Consider the following 17,127-nt stretch of genomic DNA (forward strand, 5'->3'; position numbering starts at 1 on the left):
CACAGAAGTTTAACCAAGTAGAAAGTAGCTTTACTCTTATGTCAATTTGTGGGTATGTACTGTTTTCATTTTAATACGAATCACAGAGATCAGGGATAGAAAAGAAATATGAGTATCATAAATATCCTCTGCCAAACGAGAACTTAGTTCCATGTGCTAGAACTTCAGCATCCACAGAAAACAGGCATAAAAAACATAACCAAGGAGAAGTCATCTCACACAGTTAATTAAATTTTAAGTGATCCCATGATAAAAAGTACCAATCGCTCCGGAAAGCATTCAGCCATTCCTGGAAAGCTAGACGTAACCCTAGTGGAGAAAGCTTTATGTGACAGTCAGTGATCAGAGGACTCTGCAGTCAAGAATGGCCTTTTCTAGATGCAGGGCCCCATCCTTTGTTCATTATTTACAGTACAAATCGTGCAGTAATCATGCCAAGCACCAGGTGAACTGAGATATTCTTCTACGAATTTTTAGTTTCTTGAATTAATGAAGTCAACTCATCTAGATGTTTCTGAATAAATTAAGAAACTGTACTTTTGTTTACCACACCACTGAAACTGGTCAACAGAATCGTTTATTACTCACCTCCAGACTACAGCAATTGTGCTGTTTAAACACTTAAGTTTCTAAACTAAGGTGAAATCACAGAAAAGCAAGCTAATAATGATCTATTACTTGGTTAAAAATAGACAGAGAGAATGTTAAAACCAAACAAGAGTTATTTCATCATTCCTGAATAACGGGTACTTCGGAGGTCAGAATCCTGTAAACACTCAGAAAAGTAGCTTTATATTACCGCATTTCATTATCAAAAAGTATCCATTATCCTCATCGTCTAGCAAATCCTATATATTGCAGTACTGCCTTAGTATGCAGTTAGTTCTTGCATAAATTTAGACATCATAGACTCATACACCCTAAAACAAATAGAGCTTTCAAGGAGCAAATGGACGGCAGACAGACCACATATCCACCAGCGTCATGCTACCTTTAAAACACAAGCAGTAGGAACTAGATCTCTATGCCAGCTATTTTTTTCTCTCAGACAAAATAATTAACGCAACTATTAGAGTTGGCTACAGTTTTTTACTAGATGAAGACCAACTTTGATATATTTTTCAAATATGTGCATGTACAAGCATGTGTATCTTATGCACAAGCAGCTTTCCTGTAGAAAGATTGTTAGATTGTTTTTCCCAACTCCGTAACAATTCAGATACGTCAGAAAAAGGAGGAAGCTGCACTAAACAGAATTTGCCTCAAGACTGGCTGATGCAACTCAGGAATTGTAGCCAAAAAGGTGGGTGTCTGAGTTGGGGCTAGGAAAGGGAAAGAAATGTGCTCATCTGCAAGTTACTTAGGGGCAAGTGAGCTTTTGGGACCATGCCCCTGCCCTCCTCCTTCTTGATACTTTTTTGTTCATTTCTAAAATGCAAAGTTCAATTTTAAACAAGCATCTTCTTAGACATACACTTAACTTGTAATAGCAAGCAATTATTTCAATAAATATCTCCCTCACTGCAGGTCCTCTCTCAAAATTCAGGAGAAATATTGCTTGGATTACTTCTTTCTGTCAATAAAACCCCACAGACACATAGAATTGTAGGTAAGCCTTTTGCTGAGCAAGCTAAAACTAAAATGGGTAAAGAACTCCAATTTATTCCTCAAGCTGTGGAAAAACAGTTCAAGACAGAGTCATGGATACAAGGTTGGGGTGTTCATTTATATCACATAATTAAATTTTTTAAACACAACAGAAATTAGATACAAGCATGCAGAGAGGTTCTTCTTTTGATTTGTGCATACTGTGATACCAATAGCAGTATCTAAACTCAAAGATTACTCATTTTGTACCAAAGCTTGCTTGGCACAAAACCACACACAACCTCCAGCCTTACCAGGCTGGCCAGATACCACACAATAATTTCATGGCTGAATAATGCAGTGATGAACCAAAGCTACTTCCTGAAAACTCTAACAAATCATAAGGTAAATGGATCATCCCACAGTTTTCATAGTTTGTAGGTAGCACTGAGTGGTTTGGGTTTCCGTAAGTCCAGGCAACATTCACCCACAGTCCAGAGCTATATTGAAACCTACCAACAGAACAGCTCTAGTCTAACCAATGAGAATGAGAACTGTGAAAAACCAAAGCAGATCAAAAAGTGGTACAATTCTATAATCAGGGCTAAAAGTTCCCTAATTTAGCAGCACTTCTTAAATGGCATCAAAAACTCTGAAGCCCATGAAAATATTCTTCCACATTTCCTTTTCTTTTCTGTTCTTTAGGCAATTCAGCCACTGATCAGCTGGAAAATGTCTCTGTAAGCATCCTTCCACCCCCAAAAAGGTAAGATGTTCAAAAACTCTTTTCCTGAGCTGTCAAACAGAAATAATATCATGCTGTTGTCTCCTCTTCTACTGCTATTTAGCTTACTTCACTTGCAATTACTCCCAATAACTTATTAAAAGGAGAAATTTCTTACCAATAATTCCACAACCCACAGTGAACTTGGATAATGACAATGACTAGCTGCTCTCACACTGTGTATGAGACGGGTCTCTCATGAGACAGTCACTCTGAAACATTTCCAGTATGCTGCTGACACTTGGCTGTGTTTCCTTCCTCATTTTGTTCACCTCTCTCTTTTTGCCATAACTGACTTCAACGGAGAGATGAACAAAGAAGGATGCCTATGGCTTATTAAAAAAGCCAACTGAAAACAAGATAAGCAGCCCTTAAGGAAGTTTTATCAGCTGTTTTAACTGAACATCCAGGTGACATATTTGTTGAGGAACCTCCTAATCTCCCAGCTGATGATTTAAAAGTAAGCAATTAGCAAGACAGAGTCTGTTACGTCAGCGTAGTTAGGTCAACATTTTCTTCTGTGCCTGGATTACTCTACCACTATCCATGCCTCTCGGACTCCAGGGTTAGATGTCCACGCGTGCAATTTTTTTTGGTTTGGTTTAGTTTTGCACATCTGGCGAGGGCTCAGGGTTGGACTCAGCTGCCCTGTGGAAGGGAGGCTGCAGAGACTGATGAAGGAGGCCATGCAGTAAGCAGGCAGAGCCAAGCAGTGTTAACAGCAGGGGAGACAGAAGAAGTGAACTCACTCATCGTCAGTGAATTTGCACCCGTTACAGAACAAAAGACTTGCTCAGAACAAACCCACTTGCTCAGATGGATAACCAAACTTTGCCAGGCATCATGCATCTTCTTACCTGCAGATTCCACTAACATGGTCACTGAGGCTAATTTGCTTGGCTCCAGTCAAGCAGTCTTAGATGAGACTGCAACCCTACCCAAGCTAGTCCCACCACAATTACTTCTCCATATATTCCCCTAAGCACTCCTTCAATCTCCCTGTTGTTTCAGCAAGTTGCAAGTACAGCTGGGAAGGAAAGAAGCGATAGTAACGTAATTCACCTTGCTCTAAGTGCAACTTTCAAAAAAAGAAAACAGAAAAGAAAAGGAAAAAAGAAGATCAAATAGGACAAAGACCTCCAGAAACTAATGGAGGAACAAGAATACTTTTTTTTTTCTGACGGAATGAAAAGCACTGACAAAGCAGAAGCAAACAGGAAGAGGAATCATATTTTCTAACTTGCATATCAGCCTTTCAGAAAGTTCACCACCTCCCCCCCACAAGATCTTCTCTCCTATCCATGTCAGCAGTGAGGGAAGCAAGAGCACCTTATGTGAGCAAATGCCTTACTCTGTGAAATGCACACTCTTATCCACAGGACACTGACTGAAGAGCTGAACAGCTTCAAGTCTTCATTCTACTTATACTCTTGTGTGCTGGGTGAGAGCACTGACTTTCAACCAAGAGGCTGGCCAGGGCACAGCTGGCATGTAGCAAAGATACGTCAGTGACTTCCATGCCTGGGATTAATGGCTTTTAGCATGCCAAATTGGCCTTCTTACAGTATTATGTGCCCTTGCATGTCTGTGTGCAGAAGGTAGAGAATTAAAGGGATGAAGGATTATTACAGCAGATCAGAGATTTTTAATAATGCCTGGCCTCAAGGAAAGACTGACCCTTTCTCCTGAACTCCCCATTCCTTCTTTAAATTCAGATTTTAGTTGTAAGTCTATTCATATTCCCTTTCCCTACACCTCTGACTCCTGGTGTGTGTGTGCGCGCGCATGTGGAGGTGTTTACTTTGAACACTTCTACAGCCTCCAGACTGCGTATAGTGAAAGCAGATAAGCACTGGTGATGATACTACGGCAATTCTCACACCAACCATGAAGATTTTACATACATTATTTGAAAAGCAATAAAAGTTACAAGATGTTTACCACATTATGACAGTTAAATTTTATTTCAGATAACTGTGCAGGAAGTAGGCTGTAGCAAGTAGATTACTCACAGGTGTAACAATGGCCAAACAATGTATATTGTGTGTACAAAGCGTGGACCAAAATTATTCCATACTTCCAAGAAAGTATGTACCTGCTATGGACCTAAAGCTTCCCAAGCAAAAGCCAACTACCTGACATGAAACTGGGACCCTATACATACCTAAGAAAAAGCTTCACCCTCACTGTCAGTGGCTCAAAAAGACTTTTACTTTGTATAGCACCCATCCTACTCTGAGCCATCAGGTGGGAAAAGCTGTGACAGATCACAGAGTTGCAGGAACTATTCTTGCAGCAAGATGAAATGCAAACTACCTTAAATTCTACATAGCAAACAGCAATCATCCTGATCTTCCCCTCACAACCAATATTGGTGCACCTATTTTATAACAGCGTAGCTGTGTGTTCTGGTCAGCTGTTAACAATAGCTTTGTAAGCAAGTGTTGCAAGCCCTTATGGCTTTTTGATATGCCTATGTAGCTGCTTTTCTTTCCATTTCCCCTACTATGTGCCAGGTTACAGAAACACTTCCAAGCAGCAGATTCAGAAATAGAAAGGGTTCAAGGCCAGGTTTCACACCTGCAACCTTGCAGCTCTGGGCTGTTCCAACCCTGAAGACCAGACTCTTTACTGTAAATCCAAGGCTTCCTCTAACATCCAGTTTTACATTCAGCAATTCCAAATGAAGTTTATGGTTTTTTACTTATTTGTTTGGGGCAGGAAGGGATGGGAGGAGGAGGGAGAAGGAATACTGCATGGAAGCTATGTAACCACTACATGTATCACATTTTACTTTGATGAAGTAATTTAATTGAATGCCACAGTAGTTCATCCAAATTAATTTATCACCAAATTTAAGATACTGTCTCAAATTCCCACCAAAAAAAAAAAAAAAAAAAAAAAAAAAAAATCAAGAAAAGTTACTCCTATTCAACACTAACATACTGTTCATACTTTAGTTTCCCAAAATACTTCAGAAGGTAATACAAGTTAGCACAAAGTTTTAAAGGGTTAAGTAGCAGTTCTAATTTTAATTTATTTTAGAATTCTACACAAGAATCTCTTTTCTAAAGCACTATAAATATATGTAGTTTACAGCAGCAGCAGAAATCTATTGCAAACACCCCATAGGCCTCCTGAGTTCCAGAGCAGAAGGATAGGAGACAAACCCCTTAAAAACAAAACAAAGCAGTCCCCTGTATGACATTAGTGTGCCACGTCCATGTATGTGCCAGTGAGAAATCTTGACACCTAGAGGGTGTTCAAATGGGCTAAGGCATCAGCAAGCACAGTGACTTAAGAAGTGTATTTTGGTTTGTTTAGAAAACCAGTTGTTCTGTAGTTGGGACAAATTGCCATGCAAAACCCATTTCTGGACTCCAGGTGTGATTTATGCAACTCATGCTGACTCTCTGGTCATCTTTGATAGACAGCATTATACTGTCTACCTTACACAGGACTTTTCTTGCCATGTTGCTCTAGTAGGTCTGCAAAATAGTTTAATAATCTCTAAGTCTGTGCCACAGAAAAAGATTAAACTGCTTATTTTGCTACAAGACAAGAAAAGTATCTAAAAATTAAAATAAAATTGGGAGGGAACAAAACTCTGCATTGCCCTCAAGATGGAATATAAACAGAGTGCTCTTCTGATATATACTGATTGTCCAAATGGAAAATAAGACCCAATGACATTTTTAGAACAGGCTAAACAACTCCCTATTCTAGCTAACAGTCTTTCTCTCTCTGGGGCGGAGAGGGAGGAGAGGGAGGAGAGGGAGGAGAGGGAGGAGAGGGAGGAGAGGGAGGAGAGGGAGGAGAGGGAGGAGAGGGAGGAGAGGGAGGAGAGGGAGGAGAGGGAGGAGAGGGAGGAGAGGGAGGAGAGGGAGGAGAGGGAGGAGAGGGAGGAGAGGGAGGAGAGGGAGGAGAGGGAGGAGAGGGAGGAGAGGGAGGAGAGGGAGGAGAGGGAGGAGAGGGAGGAGAGGGAGGAGAGGGAGGAGAGGGAGGAGAGGGAGGAGAGGGAGGAGAGGGAGGAGAGGGAGGAGAGGGAGGAGAGGGAGGAGAGGGAGGAGAGGGAGGAGAGGGAGGAGAGGGAGGAGAGGGAGGAGAGGGAGGAGAGGGAGGAGAGGGAGGAGAGGGAGGAGAGGGAGGAGAGGGAGGAGAGGGAGGAGAGGGAGGAGAGGGAGGAGAGGGAGGAGAGGGAGGAGAGGGAGGAGAGGGAGGAGAGGGAGGAGAGGGAGGAGAGGGAGGAGAGGGAGGATGCAAAGTCATTTGTACATAGCTGAGACTGTAAGACTGTAACTCACAGGAGTGTCTGCATTGCTACTTAATTCACTCGAAGATTCATTCAGACAGTAGAAGGGGGGAAAAAGAAAAAAAAAAAAGCTATTTTCAGAAAAAGAAAAGAAACAAACCCAAATCCTATGTCTTCATTTTAGAAGGCAAGAAAACTGGAAATTATCCTCATGTAAATCTCAGACAAATCTGCATTTTGCTGAAACATGACCTTTGGGTTTAAGCCATGTATGAAACTAGCTCAGAGTTCCCCATTAAGCCTAGTTCTACTTGAGACACTGAGATGTTGAAAAACTTCAGAGTGAAAATTTAGTAACTGGATTACCACAGAGGAAAGAAGTTGAAAGAAAAATAGTATCATCTGTGACTTAAGTTTGTCTTTCAGGAAATGAAGATCCTTACAGTAGTAAATATACTTGAATTGTTTGCAAATAGGTTTAATCATCTAATTGCCATGTACAAGGAAAATCTATGCACTATCAGAACTCGGTACAGCTAATTACTAGAAGGCAAAATAAAGATTTTTCTCAGTGTGTGTGTTCTCCAGCTATTACATCTATCAATATTTATGTCACTTACAGTCCTTTCTGGGTGGCTGCTGCACGCATTTTGCGTGCAGTCAAGAAGCTTCCCGACTGCAAACATGCTTTTAAAAAGAAAAGCTGGCCTGAACTCTGCATTTCCAATTCAAGCAGTGGATTCTGCAGCCTGTTAACTCCCTGGAGCAGCTGATAGTTAAAGACTTGTTTCCGCTTTTCTAACAATTTCCTGGTTTGCATAACAATCCTAAAAGAAACACACTCAAGAAGTTTTCCAGCACAGAGATTTTGTGTCCAACATACTTCTAGTTTCAAGGCATAGAAAACATTTATACATAATTACAATAACTTCAGAGATATATTTGTCTACAGATATATTTACATATAAATATGTATCAGCTACTTGGTTTAAAACAAGATTATGATAATTTTGCTATATTCAGGAAATACAAAACACTAGCTTACGCCTGGTGCTTAACTCATGCCATTGTGAATAAAGTGGGGGGAGGGAAGGGGTTTAATGTTTAATTTCCTGTTAAAAACACACAGAGGATAAAATCTTCCAAAGAGCACTTATAAAACATGCGTTTGTTAGCCAAGAAACTAGGTAAATATGGAATGAAGCCCAGGCTCACTTTTATTCCTTCCCCCCTCTCTCCAAAGAACAAAGTAACTGAAGGCCACGGCGCATATTTGGAGGCACTGAGCTCTACTCAGTGACCAGGTAATCAATCAGCCTGGCTGATTTATGCACCCTGTATCCATTGGGGTAGTTCCTCAGATAACGCAATGATGCGGTTGGGCTCAAGGTACCGCATTGCCATGCACACCGCACATGGGCCAAACAACCGTTGCACCAACTACTGACTACCTTACTGACACAACTATCTGGCTAAACACAAATAAAATAAGCATTAGCACATAGTTGGGATCTACAAACAGCCAGTTTTAGCAACAACAGATTGAGAGCACAACTACCTCCTGTAGCAGCTGGAGACACTGCAGAGAATGTTTTTCTAGAAGTTACAAGGGAAAATACTATTTTCAGATCCCACTGAAACTCAGTGCTATCCATCCTGGAACTGTGACTTCACCTGCAGCAATTCAGCCTTCATCACAGTTCTACCACACATAATGACATATTAGGTTATTCTGCAATACACCACACTAGAACTCCCAGAAAAGTACCAAATTTTTGTATCATATATAACAGTTACAGCCTTTAACAATTCCAGTTCTGTTCTTTGTTGAGATGCCCGAATTAGATAAAAATATGGACTATATTTAGGAGAAATTGAACATGTATAACAGTTTTCAACAGTAACACTGTATTTTTGTCTCTTACAATAAAAGCAATCCACCAAGTACTTTCTGTCTTCTTTGTTAGGTTCAAGGTCAGGTCCTCAGTGCACACCTTGCAGCATGGAATTGGAGAAGTTGTGGTACTTCTTGTGACCTTCTGGGATTCGCATTCAAAATTAGATGTAAACAACTCCAAGTGGCTTCAATTTTGTTTTGTTTTTAAAATGGGGATAAATTTATTATTGCAGATACAGCTTAAGAGCTTTCTTAGCTTTTGGTAGCATATTATTCAAATTAACACAGCTTAAGCTTTTTAAGTAGATGCATCTCAAACACCTTCTAGTCAAGGCATTAAGTTTCATATTTGATGCAAGAAAAGAAAGGCACAGAGATTATGTATCTCTGGTGAATTAAATCTGATGGCAGGCATGCTGAATTTCTTGCAGACTCTGTAAAACTGTCTTTGAGACAATAAATGGTCCTGAGTTTATTCTAAAACCTGCATTTAACACCTATTAACACTTAAAAGGTATTTGTACTCTTTTCTTAAAAAAATCAACCACAGTTGACCACTGATTTAATGACAGTTCATCAGTGAATCTCATACTACTGCATGAGCTCAAAATCTTCCTGTTTATTTTCACTTGCTGATAACTGGACTTTGTGCCCTAATCCCATGATTCTTCATGTGAAAAGACAATTGACTAACAACATTAGGAGGAAGAAAGAGAATAGGGTGGAGAAAATCTGTAGCACAAGATGAGCCCTGACTCGCCTTCTCAGTACTGTACATACCCCCAGGCAATGAAATTTCAGGAAAATTATTATGTTTCTGGCCAACAGTCAAAATATATAAGATGTTATACACCCTTTGCCTCACTCTATGTTGCTACTGCAGACTCCATGCAAAAGCAAGATTATTGTTTTCTTTGCTTCTCAACAGTAAGACAAGTTTACAAGTATTTACTGCTAGTTACATCAAGGTATTAAAGATTCAAGTGAAGTAGTAGTATTTTCCAGTGCAGTGGTGACCTGAGCCTTTAATCCAGATGAATTTAACTGTAGAGTGCATTAGCTCTTCTCATAAAGGACTTGCTTTAATTCTAGTTCTCTCTGTATTTATCTTATGGCTGCATAATCTTCAGTAGAGGTCAGAGAGATTTCCCCAAAGAAAGAGGAGCTGCTTCTTTTTTAGAGGGGAAAAGCATATTTAAGACAGTTCGTCCTACTTTCAAACAAACATATGTCACAGGACAATACTCTCTACACTGTCCTTTCTCTGTATTCTCCTTGCTTCTTTACATGTTCCAAAGCAATTAAACAAGCATGCATGTACATGCACACACGTATACAAATGAAATGCAAATGAAAACACCTAATGAAGATAGGACATACAGCCCATCTGCTGCAAAGACTGAAATTATTACTAACATCTTACCATCATCCAGTTCAAGACAGAGATTGTAAACAGCCAGAGGCCTCTTAATACGTTGTCCTTGTCTTCTTGATTGCCTTGGTGGGGCATTTGGAGGAGATAGTGACATAGAGATTGGCTCAGGGAAAGTGGCATCAGGCAGGGTTTTGAAAATCTGCAACCAAGAACACAAAGGGTGTTAATTATTTATCACGAAGAGCAACCTGTGTAATGCAACTGTAAACCATTATCAAACAACATTTGTTTTGGATTTCATTCAAAGCAGGCAGGAGCCAAAAATCCATTCCTTCAAGTTTGGGAGTATGCTATGGGTTTTTAATGAGTGCTTTTAAAATAAATAAATAAATACCTACCTACACACAGACATAAATAAATAAATAAATAAAATACGAAAATAAGCAAGAGCACTGTCTAAACATTAACCAAGCTGCAAATCAGTTAATCCAAAGACAAAATATTTGCAGCCATGCTTGCCAGCTACAATGGAGGAGAAAGGGAAAAAGGAGGATACTAACTTTTATGAACCAGTAACCAAAAAGCTTTATAAGCTTTAGCTAGGACCTGTAATTTTGCCAGAATACCCATTTTAATTTTCAAAACTTGTGATATCGTTATAATACCAGCCATTTTAATTTTAAAAAAATCACTCTCTTGTAGAGAGCAAGGGGAAAATTTTGAGGGAAGGGGTTTTTAGTGAGAGATACCATAGTAACATACCACGTGAGATTTTTTTTTTCAGTTAACTATTGCATATTGAGTCTCACATTTATACTAAATTATGTTATTCAGAAAGATGCACATGAAAAAGATTGCATTTCTTGTCATCATGCTATCTTTTGAGTCATGATCATTGGCATATCACCACTCCATAGAAAATACCATGTCATTTCTCTCTGGATTAACCAGCAATGCAGATTTGCTCAACCTGATAGCATTTCTACTTTAACTGTCACATATAGGGTGAAGTCTAATGATGCTGATTTCCTTATAGAAAAGTATGAGTATACTGATGTACAACTTAACAGCAGCCTTTTACAAGTGATCATGGCAGATTCACATGAACAAATTAGCTTAATACATATTTCATCAAAGACAAACCAGCAGATACAGAGATAAAGAACAACACAAGCAGTAGCTTTACAAGAAAAGCTCTGTGTCTGTATGGTACCTTACAGCAACGCAACAAGGTAATATAACAAGATATAATGAAACAGTATACAGTGTTCTTTTACTCTGCAACTTTACATTGCCACATAACTGCAAAGGAAATATTATAAACTTGCAATGAATCTTCCAAGCAGAAGCTTTTTATGAAGTAGAAGTTCATGCAGAAAGTATAAAGAGACACTACAGATAACACATTTTTGGATTATTACAGGGCATGCCAGGTGCAGCATGAAGCTAAGAGCCAGCCAGGTTCCTCTACAGGTGAGAAAAATGCCATAAGCATGCTGTGGTAAGGCACTCAAAGCATCATGTTGAAAGTATAAGAAACTCTGCATACCATCATATTCTGGCCTGTTAACCCTGTATATTAACATGCGTAAGAATACAATGACCCAAGAACCCACTTATACACTGGCTTATAGCCACTAATCATCAGTCTCGTACTGGCAAGACGACAACTGTGCTGGTACAAAGTAATCAGAAACACCATTTTCCATTAAAACTGGAAGAACAATCATACTGCCAAAACTGGGCAGCAGTGGGCCAGAAGCCTATAGATGGTGTGCAAAGAAAAGCTCCAGTGGAAATACTACCTTCCTTCCCAATACGTGAATGTTGCTGTGGGGAAGTAAAATGATATAATTTGAACTTCCCCATACCAGTGTTAAGAAAACTGGCTCCCACTCCTTCACATGCGTATGAACAAGGGATTACGACAGAGTGCCAAAATAGTGCAAGGAACTCTCTAAAAACAAAATGTTTATAAAGAAGAAAGTAAACAGTCCAACCTGGTTCTCCCCAGTACAGACACGGCAGCACTCTCAGACAGCGACAAAGCTCTAATTGTGTTCAGAGTGCTAAAGCCATTTCTTAAAACGTGATGCAATAACGAAATCTAATGTGCACCTAACATGGCACTCGGCTAACAGTACCATACTGCCCCCTTATGTGTAAATACAAGGCTAGATTGAGCAGTTTTAAGGATAAATACTTGCTTCTAAAAAATTCAGAAGTACCAAAACTTTCAATGCCATCTTTTCCATGGACTAGGTGTTGCATTTGGGCTCTCTGGTAAACAACTCTCTGCCAAGAGGTTTCAGCATGTTTACTATGTCACATTCTGCAGCTGTGTTTATTTGTACAGTCTTACCCACAAATCTCCACTGAAATTAAAGATGGTCAGAAGAACAAGTATTCCCTGGGAGTACTTCATAAGATATGAGCTTTCTTGTATGCATTCAGGTGACTTGCACAGGTTGCAGTAAAGTTCTTAAGTGTTTTTTCCTTGTCTCTCACAAATATTTCAATATACTCTTCTAAAACTATTAGCATGAGAAACTGGAAGAGTCACAAAAGCAAAATAGAATCAAGAAAACCATAAAGGTGATCCTTACTCAATGATGCTCAGTGCCAGACAGGCAACAGGATAATGAATCGGAGACTGGTAACAATCCAAGTAGATATCTAATTGCAAGTAGCCATAACGTGAAAAAAAAAAGATGGTGGTTTGTTCTGTTTTATGGAGGAAAAACCCCTATACAATAATAATTGGAGAAATAACAAGAAAGCAGTGAAGTCACACTTCAAACATTGGCAGTCCAGCATATGCTAGCTAACTTCAGTGATATCAGTGGCAGGTAGTTATAAGCTGCCCAGAATAGTCCTCTCTCCTCTAATAAATCAAAAATTAGGGGTAGTGAGTCCTCTCTTTCACTGTCAAGATATGCATATCTACTTTTAATTTTTTTTAGTGGCAGAGCTGTGCACAAATGTTTCCCAACTGCACTGCTCAGCCCAACCCAGTGCTACCCAGTCACAGTGCTGGGCTGATGGTAGGCAGTCAAGTTCCCTTCTGCAGAGAAGACGCTCAGGCAGGCATCAGGCCCATCCTCTGTTTTACCTCACTCTGCTCTTGACTACTTCTTGTAACAGGTTAGTAGGGCAGTTTAATTTCTAGGATAAGGTCATTAAGTAGCCTATGCTTTCTAGGGAGCAGAGATCACCTCCTGAAAGCTCCTGGGTAGCACAAGGCCACCTGTTCTCCTTTTCCACACCCACTGAGACCAGGGCAAGGGTCCACACAAACTCCATCCTCTCACTCCTGCCTCTCTCTGATGCAATGTTACAAGCTGTAGAAGCTTTTTCCTTGTGCTTGCATTCAGTATCTGTCTTCACAGAGAAGAAAGGGATAGATACAAACTAGGGAACACAATCTCTTGACTATCTGCAGAGCAAATTCACCCATGCAGAGCAAATTGAGACAAACTGTCATACTCCACAATGAAATCACCAAGTACCACTAACTGCCCTGCAGGATTCTGAGACATACAAAAACAAACAAACAAAACCCCTAAAAACCACACATGATACCACCACTAGAAAGATCACTCGAGTTTTTTTTTATATAAAAGGAACGAGAAACATCCTGCCCTCATGTGTTGCACAAAAAAAAGTGTATTTGGGGTCATTCTTGCTCTTTCAAGCAGCTCATACATGTGTTCATCCCTACTTCAGTATTTTCTTTTTGTCTTTTCAGTAGGAAAAGAAAATCCAGTACAGCTCATCCATAACTAGACTTGCTTTTTCGGCAGCAGAAATCTCTTTCTTTTGCAGGCCAAAGCTGCAGCTTGTACCACAGTTTTGCAAAGGAAAGCATCTGAAAAGCAAGGAGAAGGTCAACCTCTGCCCTAAGAGGTGCACATACAGCATTCAGCTTCTCTTTCTTGATTTTCACTTAAATAGACAAGTACTTTTCATCATGCCTTAATGGATATTTGTCTGCTGCACCGACAGAAGCATTATAACCTCTCCCTGAGAATGGGGGGAAGGGGGCATGCTTTATTTCAGTTGTGGGGAGAAAAGTTTTTTGGGTTTGGTTTTATTCAAATTTTCTTCTAGCTTTATTAATTATTTAAATGCAATTTAAGTATAAATGTTTCACAGATAATAAAAGACGCCTGCTGGGAGTGACCTGTGGTCAGAAGCACACTGCCTACAAGCAAAAGATGGAATTCAAAAATCATACACACACAGTGTGAGCACATGAAATGGTACTAACATTGCCGTGTTTCGACTGACTTGCACAACAGCATGGGACCACCCCTGACTAAGTTTCAGAATATCTTCTTGCACTGCAAGCTGTTGCTATCAGATGCATGGCAAGGCAACCACACACATCCAATTGGATGGAAATCCTCCCACAAGAATAGGATTGGAACATGGTATTTAATAGAAGATCTCTTCGCTACTCCAAAAAAAAAAAGCCTCCCTTCAAGTAAAAGTCAGATGTACCATCATCACACTCATCTGGATTGCTGAAGTTACCAGAGTTTAGACTAAAGCCTGTATAAAGACAAGCATGAAGTAAGTCTGCTCATTGAATTACCTCATTCAAGAAGCAAAAAAAAAAAAATGTACTAAACCAACCTCAAAAGTTTAAGAACTTCACTGTCACATCCAGTGCTACACAGTTTTTGAGACTGTGGCCAAACTGCATCAGACTCCTAGAATATCAGTTCTCTACAATTTAGTTCTCAAAAGCACTGGCATCCTGCTACTAACCTACCTGGGGGCAAACTCGGAAGCTAAGTGAAACAATTTAGATACGAGAGAAGACTAACACATGCAGCACCCAAAATTTTACCAAGCAACAAATCCGACTGTTAGGCAGTCCTATCCCAATTAGTCCGGCATTTTAAATGGTTGTTTAGGTCTGACCTTACATGAAAGTAGAATTCAAAAGTGCACACTGAATGAAGTGGTGGATCAGTCTTCAAGTTGGCAGTGTAAAAGTTACAACAAAAAAAAAAGATGAGACTCTTGTCAAGAAATTTAAGAGACTAGTATGTTTGATCTATTTCTCCCTATGCAACAGTACAAAATGGATACTTTACAAGGCTAAACAAACCACAAACCATCTTGGATATACATTGCTAATAACAGCTCTGTCTAGAGCAGTGAGCCCAAGACCATCCCTATTCCTAAATCTGTGTCCCACAAAGTCTATGGAAGCATTTCTTGAGAGTAATGAGCCAAATTCAACATATTATCATACTGTATTCTACCGGCAGATCCACATGGCAGCAGCCCAAGGAATTTTGCCAGATTCCCCTTAATCTGCAACAACAGTGTTGGACTCTAGATCCTGAGCTCTTACTAGAGCCGATTTTAGAAATTCAAAAAACCCATGGCTGGGAGGATTTAACTTGGCCTATTCCACAAGTTTATGACTAGATGTATAGTTGTACTTGGAAATGTAGATTAGATTCTGCTACTACAAGAGAATACTGATCTGTTCTTTCTGGTCTCAAGCAGAACTAATTAATGAATTTCAGTATGTTTGCCAGGAATCACTTTAGAAAAAGACCCAGACATCAGGTCATCTCTGTCTGCTTTGTATCGCTGGGGTAATTAAAATTTCCTCTAAAAAATCAGTGGGAGGCAAACAGCAAGGACAAAGTGGGATGAAAAAGAGGGGAGAAAAAACTGGAGGCTTAGTAATAGAGCTAATGAGGATAAACTTATAAAAAATCATTAACAGCTTAAAGCTATGCCATGATTTTGTCGCAAGACAAAGCCCCCATTCACTCTCATAACACCTACCACACAGAACACGCATCTATTTCCTTTAAACACAGGAACAAAAATCAGAGTACCAGAAGTCACCGTCTAATGCAAAGGAGCCTAGAACCTGCAAGGTCACTCCAAATCCTTTGAAATTTGGCTAGTGGTATAGCCTCCACCACTACAATCATAATTTTTAGAGGACAGTATTTCTCAAGGCAAAAACAACATCAGTACGAGTTTTTATCTGGATAACTTCCTTTCAACACATACTTGATTTGCAGTTGGTAAATAAAAGAAACACACACAGGCACGTCAACTAATGTTTATTGAACAACATAAAATGCCATCCACCTAGGCCACAAACTGCTCTGCCCTTATACATTTTATGGCTATAGTACTCCTTGTATTCTCATGACAATTGGCTATAATACACGCTGATCAAAGACTATTTGATAAATTAGCAGCTAATGGGATAGTGCAAGAGAAACTTATCATCACCACGGCCTTTTCTTGACTTAGCTTCTTTTCAATGTAACGCAAACCCAATTTAGGTTAGATCCAGCAACCTGTACAAAAACAAAACCCAAATATTTATATCAGAGAGGCTCAAAAAAAAAGAGAGGCCAACTGTCTTAGCGGTTCACAGTATGCTCTTACCCTGATAGACATTCTGAGCTTTTTTCCCTCAGGATAATGAAGAGAGTGGTTGTGCCATTCTTTTTGCCATTTGCTGCAAACATAAAGCAACAATGTCTTTTATGTCAAGTTATAATTTTACTGTAGATATAAGTATTTCAGGAAGTGCAAGGTGAAAATAACCATCTTAAAATACATTGCAATAGCTCAGCCACTAATTGTAACCACTAGCCACTAACAGTAATCTGCTTTTTAACAGTAAAAACCACAATCAGTAAGATGAACAGATCTAGATTCTTTTTTACCCTATTTGAAGGGATTGCAGAAGCTAATTGGAGCTATCAAAAATTTAATCACAATAGAAATTACAAAACGTCAACTTCTGGAGAGCTAGGACGCAAGTTTTATTTCAAAACTGAGTTTTTGCACCAATTCAACGATTTTATAAAATTTTGTACTCTAGTGTACTCAAATCTTTAAAAATTGATCTTTTTTACTGTAGTTTCTTACTTTTTTGCATTTTACTTTTCTATGGACAATGTTAGATCAACCAGTTTCATTTCTGGTTTTAGTCAATGTGATCCATTTCTTCTGGTTCTCAAACCGCATGATTCAATAAATATAAGACACATGCACTAGAAATTCTTGACATCTAAGTAGAATCTATGTTCTGTGTACAAAACGTGATAAAATGAATTATTTCTAAAAATCTTATGAAATATTTTTGAAAAAGGTTTACAAAATATTCAATAAAAATTATCCACAGCTTAATTAGAATTGTTAAGTAACTTACCTCCGCAAGGTTACCATCGTGTCCA

At 39.3% G+C, this 17,127-nt stretch overlaps 1 protein-coding gene across 2 annotated transcripts in view; it reads right to left on the reverse strand.

Moving 5' to 3' along the window:
• ARHGAP10 (Rho GTPase activating protein 10) overlaps positions 1-17,127 on the reverse strand; it is a 154,544-nt gene that overhangs the window by 30,156 nt on the left and 107,261 nt on the right. For both annotated transcript variants that reach the window (XM_086464762.1, XM_086464761.1), the window contains exon 19: positions 9,944-10,094. In XM_086464762.1, coding sequence (XP_086320888.1) covers positions 9,944-10,094 — 151 coding nt within the window. The remainder of the gene's footprint in view (positions 1-9,943; positions 10,095-17,127) is intronic.

The sequence above is a fragment of the Leptosomus discolor genome, chromosome 4 (genome assembly GCF_034619465.1).
Source record: "Leptosomus discolor isolate bLepDis1 chromosome 4, bLepDis1.hap2, whole genome shotgun sequence".
NCBI lineage: Eukaryota > Metazoa > Chordata > Aves > Leptosomiformes > Leptosomidae > Leptosomus > Leptosomus discolor.